The sequence below is a fragment of the Myotis brandtii genome, unplaced genomic scaffold (assembly GCF_000412655.1).
Source record: "Myotis brandtii unplaced genomic scaffold, ASM41265v1 scaffold1704, whole genome shotgun sequence".
In the NCBI taxonomy this organism is placed as follows: Eukaryota; Metazoa; Chordata; class Mammalia; order Chiroptera; family Vespertilionidae; genus Myotis; species Myotis brandtii.
Genome location: NW_005356277.1, coordinates 24,779 through 36,467, shown reverse-complemented (window position 1 = coordinate 36,467; position 11,689 = coordinate 24,779). Strand labels below are relative to the sequence as shown.

Here is an 11,689-nt window from a genome sequence, read left to right as displayed (position 1 = left end):
AACTCTGGGAAGGACTTGCCTGGAAAAAGTATTGAGAAAGCAAAAGGTTATTCTTTCACAGCATTCTCCTACCATCTCATCACATTGGCACCCATAGTCTGTGCTGTCAGAGGACTACAGACTTCATCTCCTCGTCTCACAGCATGAATCCCATTAATATGTTTCTATCTCTCTCACTTTTTGACTCAAGGGCCACAATGGGTTCTTAAACTGGACCGGAGGGCCAGAACAAAAGCATGGATGGAGTGTTTGTGTGAACTAATATAAATTCAAAGTAAACATCATTACATAAAAGGGTACGGTCTTTTTTTTTTTTTTTTTTTAGTTTTATTCATTTCAAACGGGCCGGATCTGGCCCGCGGGCCGTAGTTTGCCCACGGCTGATTTAGACATTTACAATAGGGAAGAGTGCTGTCTATCTCTCTTCTGGTGGTTTGCCTTAGTTTTCAGAAGCATACATGGGTCATTTAGAGAAAGAAAACTTCTTCCTTATTTGAAGATATTTCTCAAGGCTTGAAAAAAATGCTAAGTGGAACTGTGTTGAGAGCACAAAGGTGTGTGTGTGCTTAAGCCAGATTCGTTTTAGTACCAGAATGAAAAGTTCTAAAGGAACCTAGATAAGGATAATTATGTTTAATGGCTGCTTGGGAGTTAGAAAATAAAGTATAAGAATGTTAATACTGATTCTGAACTCCTGATATTACCAGATATATGTTTTGTTTGGAAAGAGATTCAGTATATACATAATAATATCAGATACCAGAAGTGGTTTGGGCTTGACGTGAATGTTTACCTGATTTTAATTCCTTCTAAATCTTTGTTACAGGATGCTCTCTAAAATGTTTTCATTTTTAGATGAAGACTAGATAATATTTACTGTTGGAAACACAATATATTTGATGGCATCAAAGATTTACTGAGCTCCTGGTATGCACTCAATGTAAGTAAGGTAATGAGTAAATATAGAGTTTCTGCCTTTGAAGTTTTGCAATTGACTGGTCACCATAGACATATCCATAAACTAGTTCATGAGGACATTGACCATGGGACAGACACAAGGTCCCACCTGTGAAACCACACTCTGCGTTGTATGACTTACTCTTTTCCAGAATAATCCTGGGTACCTTGAAGAACAATTATTAAAGAAGGGTTTAAGTGTGAAATCTAGTACATAGAGTTCAAAGGAAACTTTGGTCACATACCTAAAGTCCAACTGAATGATGAGTTTCTCCCTTAACATCTTAGGAAAACTTTCTTAACAATGAAGACTTCAACATCTTCTTGGGCAGTCATTTATGTGGAAGCTGTTACCAGTAGAACAGTCTTAATTATATTCTAATCCTCTCTTATGAGCTAATTATAACAATGCTCTATAAAGTCATGAATACCTGCAACCCCCATTTCACACGTTAAGGAAAGTCTAAGGAAAACCCAGAGAATAAATTCTGTGCAAGATAACCAATGGTGTCAGAATCAAAACAAGTATGATAACTGAACAATAAAGAAGTTGTCATTGGCAATTATTGGGAAGTCATGGAGGAATAATATGTGTGGGTATACCTGTGGAGAGGTGAGGATGGGTGAGCTTTAGGAGTCATCTATGTTGTTCTAATAAAAACTCCCTCTGAATTTTGGTTAGAGAGGGAGAGGTAGGCAATGACTAGACTTTATATCCATCAACCTGCCTCTGACAAGTTTTCCTTATAGGCTGTTAATCACAATGTGGTTTCAAAGGAAAGGAAAGCATTATCCCACTAAATATAATGGTCTGAAATTCTTATACATGTAGAAAGCTTATCATTATTGATAAAAATAAAACATCTGAGATTCAGAATTAATATTTTGGGGCAAATATTTAACAAACTGATATAAATAAAATAGCAAATCCATTCCTGAAGCATAACAAGTATAGGAAAGAAGATAGTTTTATATTCAGAAGACATGCCAAAGTTGATATGTAACAAGCTGGTGATCCATTCACAAATGGGAATCATCTGTTGTGCTACTTGGAAGTCTTTGTTTTAACTCAGCCTTCTAAGAATGTCAGAAAAGAGGATCTGTTGCTCTTAGACTCTTAAACAAAAGGCTAACTTCTTTATTTGAGCTTTGTCAGAAAAAAATCATTGACACATATTTTTATATTTTTCAAGGTCATCTTGTCCAAATCCTGCTAAACTGACTCTGCAACATCCCTAAAAAGAATACAAAACTCCATGTCTCAGAAGTCTTTTTAAAAACAACTGTCTGAGAAATATTATCTAATATGTGTCATACACAAATGTAGTTTGACTTGCAGTTGATCTCAAATTCTAGGAGCAAGAATTGAGTGACTGTTAAGTGAAGAAAGAGAGTCCAGGGGTTGTTTCCCAAAACTAGAGAATATATCATACAAGAAAATTATAAGTGCAGTGTACCTCTAACAAATGCCTTTCCTGCTTCAGAGATCCTTATACAAAGTTGGAAGCCATGTCTAGGATAGCCCACGACTTCTCTCAATTCCATCCCAGGTACACATGCAACATGATTTGACCTACTATAGCCTGAGATGTTTCTATCACTCACCAGACCCCAGGTCAGAGATTCAATTTCTGTGGATTGTGGGGCAGCTGAGGCCTTGTGAGGCTCCCTGGCTTGAGCATAGTCCTAAGAGAGCAGGTTTATAAAACATTAGTCTGGCTCTCCCTGGAGGCTCACATCCAGTCCCTGTGGTATAGTCTTTCAAAGAAGCATCAAATGAGCATGTGCCAGACAGAGCTGTCTATTGCTAACCCTTGTAGGTCTTTGCCAGATCTGCAGATAATATATGCTATAAGCTTAGAACATGCAGCCTGTTGTGCTTCAGGCTTCCTTTCTTCTCTTCCCAGCCTAAGACCTTTTTAGCTCCTTAGAGATGGAAATCATCAAATAGATCCTAGCAATTTTGGTGCCAGGAACATCTTGGATCATATTTGTATTTTCAGGACATACAATCCTTTATATCCTCCTACACCTCTCCTCCAAATCCAGCCTTTTCCCTTAAGTTATAAATATCTCAGGAGGTGGTAAGAATGGAATCTACAACACTATTTTCATGAATGATAATATTAATAGATTTCCTCCAGGATAAATTCATTTTGCACTAATTGGTTATTGTTACAACTAGAGGCCTGGTTCACAAATTTGTGCAGGGGTGAGGTCCGGCCAGCCTGCCCTGATCAGGGCCGATCAAGGGCGGGGCTGGCCAGAGGGAGGGGCTACGGGCAGTTGGTTGGCTGGTCCCGCCCCCTGGTTGAACTCCTGGTCAAAGGGACAATTTGCATATTAGCCTTTTTTTTAAAAAATATTTTTTTATTGATTTCAGAGAGGAAGGGAGAGGGAGAGAGATATAGAAACATCAATGATGAGAGAATCATTGATCAGCTTCCTCCTGCACGCCCCACAACTGGGGATCCAGCACACAACCCGGGCATGTGCCCCTGACCAGAATCAAACCCAGGACCCTTCAGTCCACAGGCTGACGCTCTATCCACTGAGCCAAACCACCCAGGGCCATATTAGCCTTTTATTATATAGGATAACATAGAGCTTACTTTTTACTGCTGTTGTTTCTTCTCCTCCTCTCTCTCTCCTCAAAGTGAGTTCTTCATATTCCCTGAGGGAATGATTATAAGTGGTGGAGGAGATTAAAAAGATTCACCAGGAGCATATATAATGGGCATGGATTTTGTTTATAAGTTGAGGAGAGAGTGACATAGGATGCAACTACTGGTTGCAATATGTGTGGAGCTGGGAGGGAATGGCCTGAAAATTGAGGTAGGAACCAAGTTAGTAATGAGGTAGAGGAGCCATCTCAGGTACACAACCAATTGCTAGTTCAGTGATTCACTTGAAGCACTCATACAACTCAAAGTAAAACTATCCTCATGGCTGAGATTTGATATAGCAAAGGATACTGTGAAAGTACAGCAGGAAAAATTATATGTAGATAAAGGCAAGAGAGGTCACATACAGGCTTCCCAACATTTCTTCTCTGAAAGGGTCTCTCTAGCTGAAACCTCAGAGACACATGAGAGATGTTTATGTAGGGAAGCCTGCTTGAGTTTTGGAATCTAGAGTTCTTAAAATGGAGCTGGTCACATAGGCTCATATCTGTCATCTTATAGACATCAGATCAAGCAACAGATACATAGAATAAACTCCATGTTTATCTTACACATGCTACCCACCTGGTTCATGTACACCTACTGCTTTGGGCAAAGATAGTAATATTGCTCAGTAAATGTGTGAAGATTCTGGAAAGTTAGTTCTCAAGGTTTGGTCAAGAGACAGCCATCAACATTGGCTACAGAAATAAGCAAAACCTGAGTAAAAGATATCTGCTGCAGTAACTCTTTTCTGGTAGGAGCTTTACTGCATTTTCAGAAGTTGCCATGACCTCAATGGACATGTTAGAAATGTTTTCATTCAGCATATGTGAAATACGAATAGCTTCTAATGTGGCCTAAAAATAATCCTAATCCTAGGTGACAGAAAATAACAAAAGAGTGTGGAATTATCAATTCAAAATAAAGTGGGCACTATAAATGGGCCCTTAAATAATACGGAACATATTTAAGGAAGAAAGTATATCTGGAATGACTGGAATAACTTGCTAGAAGTGCAACAAGTGTTAAATAGGAAGTGTTACTCACTTCAGAGCATGAAACCTATAATCAGAAATTTAAAAAAAAATGAGCCAGAAAATCATCAAAGAATAATTGTGGCAGTTGTGAGCAAAGACTAACCCAAAAATGAAGAGAATCAGTGAAAAGGCATAAACAAGTTTGTGCAACATGATTATGTTAGATTCTGAAAGCTAGTTTCAGTTCTGTTTGGAGTTTTTTGAGAAAGAAGGCAGGGAAGACAACTAGCAGAATGCCAAAGTAATTTATTTAATTATTAAGTTCTAGGCTGTCAGGAGCAGTGGAAATGTAAAAGTGAGGGCTGTTGGGAAAAATACTAATAAAGTAAAATCTACCTTATTGGTAAATGATTAGATACTATGAGTAAAGGGAAGTAAGGAGCATCCTTGACATAGTTCATATTTTTGGCTGGAATGAGCACATGAATGGAAATGCCATTCCCATAAATGTAGAACACAAATGTGGCAGCAGGAAGAAGCAGCAGTTGAGAATGGAACAGGAGACTTTCCTGCTATTCTATTCCAAGTTCTATTTTGAACTAGTTGAGTTTAAGGTTTCCATATAGCATACAAAAGGAATTATCCAGAGGGAGGTATGAACCTGTCTGGAGTTCAGGACATTCAGTTTGAGATTGAGGAGGGCAACATTTATATTCAGCAGGTTGGCATCCAAAGTAAAGCTAGAAAATGCAATGAGTAAAATTAGGTGGACAGATCAGAAAATACAGAGGTGCAAGAGAAACCTACAAAGCATGAATATTCAATAACAGGTGAGCAATCAATGTTTCAATTATAGATGAAACATCAGTGATGAGGAGACAGAATTTGAAATAGATAATATGATTTAGTATTTTAGAGCTAATTAGAGTGACCTTTGTCCAAGCAATTTCAATGGAATAGTAGAGGCAAAATTAGATTATAATGGAGTTGAAGAGGAAACAATGTTTAGTTTAGTTTAATTACAAGTAAACTGTGTTGTTTGGGGATGTATAAATAGTCACAATGTAAAGAAAAACAATGAAATAAACACTATAAAAATCAGAATACTAGCTTAACATAGTGGTGATGGTGAGGTCATGTTCAGGTAAGGCTACAGAAAAAATTTGGGCATTGATAATTTGATTTCTTTACCTAGGTGATATTTACATGGATGTTCATTTTACAAAAAATGTGTTACATTGCACATGTGTTTCCATGCAGTTTTCTGCATGTGTTTTATATTCCACCACAATGAATTTTTTAAAGATTCGGCAAGAGGAAGATCACTAATGCTCAGTATTTTTTTTTTCAAGTAGAAATAAAGGAGAAAAATAAAGTAAGTACCTACTAACAGCCATATGGTTAGTAAGAGTACATTTTATGAACAGTCTTAAATGTTTTTTTAAACTGTTTTAAAGCAGGTGGTAAAGGAGGAATGGCTGAGTAAAACTATTTTTAGATAAGGAAGTATAGTTAATTATGTTTAGTAAGGGAGGTGTATTAATCTTCTATAGTTGCTGAAACAGATTACCACAAACTCAGTGACTTAAAATAACACAATAATGTTATTTTAAAGTTCAGGAGATTAAATGTCCAAAATGAGTCAAACTAGGCTAATATCCAGGTGTCTCTTGAGAGGTTCTTTCTGGAGGCTATGGGGGAAAAAAATCTATTGATTTGCCTTTTCCAGCTTGGCTCCTGGCCCTATTTCTGTATCTTTAACACCATCAATATTGTGTCTCTGCTCCTTTCTGACTTCCTGCCTTTCCCTTACAAGGACTTTGTGACTGCATCAGGTGTACTCAGAAAATTCAGAATAATCTTCCAATATTAAGATCCCCTTAACCTAATTGCACTTTCAAGGTTCCTATACCAAGAAAGGTAATATATTCACAGATTAAGATGTGGAGATAATTGATGGGCCAATATCAAGCCTCCAAAAGAAAGAAATAAAGCTATAAGAGGAGAGAGGAAAATAATTGGTTGAAAGAGCAGAATATAGGTCAAAAACAATTTTATGCAGCTATATGGGGATTAAAGTGAAGGGATAAGAAGAAAGACTCATAATTAAGGATAGGAGGTATAATGACATTACTCCAGCAGGTCTCATGCAGAGATTAGGATTAAGACTGAGGATGTCATAGATATGGCAAGAATATGTAGAGTTCTAGAAATATTTTTAATCCCAGTAACGGTAATGTATAGTGTAGAATAAGAGGCAGGACTAACCAGAGAACTGAATCTCTGGTGCACCTTTTTATCTCCTGAACAGCAGAGGGGTGTTTACAACAGTGAATATGAATATTTTCAGGCTACACAGAAGAATATGGGTAAATTTCAAAAAAATGTACTGGGACTAAAAAAATTCTTTGATTTTTTAAAGAGAATATTAAAAATACTGTTATATAGCATATACAGGGTGGGGCAAAAGTAGGTTTATAGTTCTCATGGAAAATAATACAATAATTAATAAATAACAATACAAGAATAAACTGTGTTTTGCGTACTCACAACTGTAAACCTACTTTTGCCCAACCCTGTTTATCCTTTTTATATCATTAAATATAAAACAAAGAAGGGAAAGATAAACACAAAACTCAAATGTGTGTGATGACTTTTGGGGATTGAGTTTGAAGTCTGTGATTCAGAGAGATACAAAAAGTATTTGCCTTTATTAGGTATTAGAGGCCTGTTGTACAGGATATGTGCACTGGTGGGGGGAATGGCCTGTGGGGATCAGCTCACTGTGGGAGCGACGCTCATCCCAGTCAACCGAGTGGCTGCTCCCTGCTCCAGCATCTTCTGTGGAGCCAGAGCATTCGTGAAGTCTGTGATTCAGAGAGATACAAAAAGTATTTGCTTTTATTAGGTATTAGAGGCCTGTTGCACAGGATTTGTGCACTGGTGGGGGGCATGGCCTGTGGGGATCAGCTCACTGTGGGAGCGACGCTCATCCCAGTCAACCGATCTGCTGTAGACCCGCCCTCTGAGTGGCTGTTCCCTGGTCCAGCATCTTCTGTGGAGCCAGAGCACTGGCCTCTCCAAGGGACACGGTTGGGGCCGGGCCTAGGAACAAAAGCACTGAGAGGCTGCGGAGTAGGTTTCAGTCCCCCAGCGGCCACAAACCCACCTCGCAGCCTCCGGGGTCAGCTCTGCGAGTCCGGTAGCTGTGCTGCGTGGCCTGCAGGCATCCAGAGGAGGCGGCAGGGAATGAGAAAGAGGAAGAGGAGCCTGGGGCGAGGAGGCGACTATTATAGCCTGGGTTCCCATCCGTGGGCCCAGGTTTTGCAGCAGGAGCAGCCACTCATCCCAGTCAGCCAAGAGGCGATCCCACTGTGGTAGTTCACTGACCACCAGGGGGCAGCTTCTGCGTTGAGCGTCTTCCCCCTGGTGGTCAGTGCATGTCATAGCGATTGGTCAACTGGTCGTTCTGGTCATTCTGCTGTTCGGTCGCTGGGCTTTTATTATATAGGATAATTTGTAGTATGTAATAGACTAACTTACTTGTGGCAAAATATTATAATTAAATAGAATTAAGAGAAAATATGTGTGTTTGTTGTATTATTTTCTACATCTTTGGGATGCTTGCAATATTATTTATCTATTTACTTTTATTTTTGTTTCTTTTACAATTCTACCATGCATCATCTGTATATGGTATTGTGCATTTACCACCCAAGTCAAGTCTCCTTTCATCACCATTTATCCCCTCTTTACCTTCTTCTACCTCCCCAACCCCCCTTCACTCTGGCAATCACCAAAGTCTGTGTCCATGAGTCTTTCTTTTTTTCTTTGCTTAATCCCTTCACCCATCTCACTCAGCCCTGAACCCCTTCCCCTATGACAACTATCAGTCTGTTCTCTGTATCCATGAGTCTGTCTCCACTTTGTTCATCAGTCTACTTTGTTCATTAGATCTCACATATAAGTGAAATCATGTGATACATGTCTTTCTCTGACTGGCTTATATCACGTAGCATAATACTCTCTAGGTCCATCCATGCTGTCACAAAAGGTAATTCTTGAAATATTTTCTAATAATGATAATATATCAAAAAAAGAGAAACAGAGAATGGGTGCAGGGCAAAATTGAACATCTCTGATTACATTAAAATAAACTTATCTTCTTTGAATAAAGGAGGTTATAATTCCTTTTTTTATTGGAAGGGAGAAGTTTAGGGCATATGTAGAAATAGATTTCTTTATGTATGTAAAAGTGAAGAGTGTAGTGCTGTGAAGTGTAAGTAACTGGGAAATAGATGTGAACATGTGAAATTGCAGCTGTGGATTGTGGAAACACCAAGTGTTTCAAAAATATACATTCAGTCACTGAAAGACCAAAGGAATAAGACCATTATTTTGTAGTTATTACAATTTAAAACTCTATTGTTTTCTTAATTAGAACTAAAATGTACAGGTGTAAAAGTAGAAAATAGAAGATTATTTAAATTGATACCAAAATTAAGTTAAGTTTAGAGTTGAAAAGTAAAAAAACAAACAAAAAAAACCCCCCCTCCGCCCCCTCCTCCCCCCTCCCCCCCCCCAAAAAAAAAACAACCAACAAGAAAGAATGAATATTGATGGAGCATTTCCTGAAGGTCCATAGTGAATATGAAAGACATTGAATTAACAATGTTGTCATAGACTTAGACAAGGTGCAAGTTCCAAGGAGCAGGATTACAGATCTCAAGGCCAAAGTCCAGAGGCCCTGAAGTCAAGGTGTGAGCATGCTTGAAAGAACATTATACTGGAGATTTAGAGACTGGCAATAGAAATGTTGGTACCATTTTATTTTTAATCCTCACCCAAGGATATGTTTATTGATATTTTTTTTTGAGAGAGAGAGAGAGAGAAGAGAGAAACATCTATTGATTGCCTCCCATACACCCCTTCCTGGGAATCGAACCCAAAAGCTGGGTATGTGCCCTGACCAGGAATTAAACCCACAACATTTTAGTGTATTGAACGATGCTCCAACCAACTGAGACACCGTTGGTACAGATTTAGGTAGAGATTGTTGACATTGTTTCATGGCTTTATTGTTCTTTTCAGTATTAGATATTCACTTGTTTGTTTGTTTTTTATCTGTTGCTCCTTACTTTGACAACAATAGCATCAAGAAAACAAACCACTGAGAAGGTGAGAACTTTGTTTAATTAAGTAATCTCCAGTACCTCAAAAAGTAAAAAAATAAAGTAGGTATTCACTAAATAAATATCAGTCTATCAAGGGTGATATATATACACAGATGATAACAAGTAATAATTTATTCACTTTGTGAAAAATGAACTATAATACTACAAACTTCTCTGACCAAAATAAATGAACCATTGGATTAAGAAATAATGAAGCTAATTCATTATTTCAAATTTTTAATTTACTGAACAAATTTTTATTAGTCAATATATATTAATTCAAATCATAGAAAAGAAATAGTTATCCAGCCTTACATCCCATATTATTCAGAACAGTCAGTGGTCAAACAGAATCTCTGTGGGCATTTGGAATATTAGCAAGCTCTTTGTTTCATGAAGTATTCTTAGGATAGTGCTCACTCATGTTATAAATGTGACTTTGGATTTTCCTGATCCTTTTTTGATGAAGAGTTTCAGAATTTTATCTTGTATCGGCTTGGTTTTCACCACATACACAATGGGATTCATCACAGGTGGAATGAGAAAGTGCATGTTGGCCAGGGTCACGTAAATGTGTGAGGGAAGTTTGGGGCCAAAGCGGTGCAGTATCGACAGGCAGATCATGGGTGTGAAGAAGAGGATCACAGCACAGAGGTGGGAAATACAGGTGTTGAGAGCCTTGAGGCGGCCACCATGGGATGCAATGCTTAGTACAGTTTTTAGTATCAGAATGTATGAAATAAGAATGAGGAGAAAATCAAGCCCCATAGTGGATAGCAGCACGAAGAGCCCAAAGATACTATTTATCCTTGTGTTGGAGCAGGAGAGCTTTAGGATGTCAGGATGCAGACAGTAGGAATGAGAAAGTACATTGGAGCGACAAAAACACAGCCTCCTCAAGAGGATAGGAAGGGGTACCTGTATAGTGAAGGTTCGCACAGCAATGGCCAGACCTATCTTGGCAATTACACTCTGGGTAAGGATGGAGGAATAGTGCAGTGGATAAGAAATGGCCACATAGCGATCAAAAGCCATTGCCAGTATGACAGCTGACTCAAAATCCTGGAAGGTGTGGATAAAAAACATTTGGGTAAAGCAAGCTGAGAAGGTGAGCTCACGAGCATCCAGCCAGAAGATCCTCAGCATTGTGGGGAAGGTGAAGAGGGACAGACCCAGATCAGAGGCAGCTAGCATGGCCAAGAAGAGGTACATAGGCACGTGGAGGGTCTGTTCTCGCCAGATAATTGCAATGATGGTCATGTTGCCCACCAAGGTAATGAAGAACATGACAGAGAAGGGGATGGAGATCCAGATGTACACAGCCTCCAGCCCAGGTATGCCTGTCACCAGGAAGGTGGAGAATATAGAGTTCGTACTATTCTCATAATGCATGATGCCAGGGTAGCATGCCTTTCCTAAAAGGAAATTCATTGTTCCAAAAGCAAATGTTACAAATTACTTTTTTTTTACACTCTTAGTGCTATACCTTGGAATAAATGATTCCTAACCTTATGAAAACTTTAACTTAATACTGATTTTATTTGTATAATACTCATATATAAAATATGAGTCTAAACTAGAAAATACCTATTCTGTTGGTCAAATTCTCCAGATATGCTAGCTAATTGAAAGGGGAAAAATCTACTATCTACTTTCATGAGTTATTTTAGATTCACCATGTAAGTTATACCAGGTAGCATTTGTCCTTTTGCATCTGGTTTATTTTAACTAGTCTAATAACTTCCAGGTTCATCCATGTTGTTGCAAATGCCAGGCTTTCCTTCCTTTTTAAAGCTGAAGAATATTTCATTTTATGCAATATTTTCTTTATACATACATCTATCAATGGACATTTAGGTTGCAATTACTTAAATCGTACAAATGGTATAATGGTATTTTAAGTTGAGTACTGAAA

At 38.3% G+C, this 11,689-nt stretch overlaps 1 protein-coding gene across 1 annotated transcript; it reads right to left on the bottom strand.

Moving 5' to 3' along the window:
• Positions 1–10,194: 10,194 nt before the first annotated feature.
• LOC102247041 (olfactory receptor 51G2) lies at positions 10,195–11,166 on the bottom strand. Its single transcript, XM_005863041.1, has one exon. The coding sequence runs from the start codon at positions 11,164–11,166 to the stop codon at positions 10,195–10,197; it is 972 nt and encodes a 323-aa protein (XP_005863103.1).
• Positions 11,167–11,689: the final 523 nt, after the last annotated feature.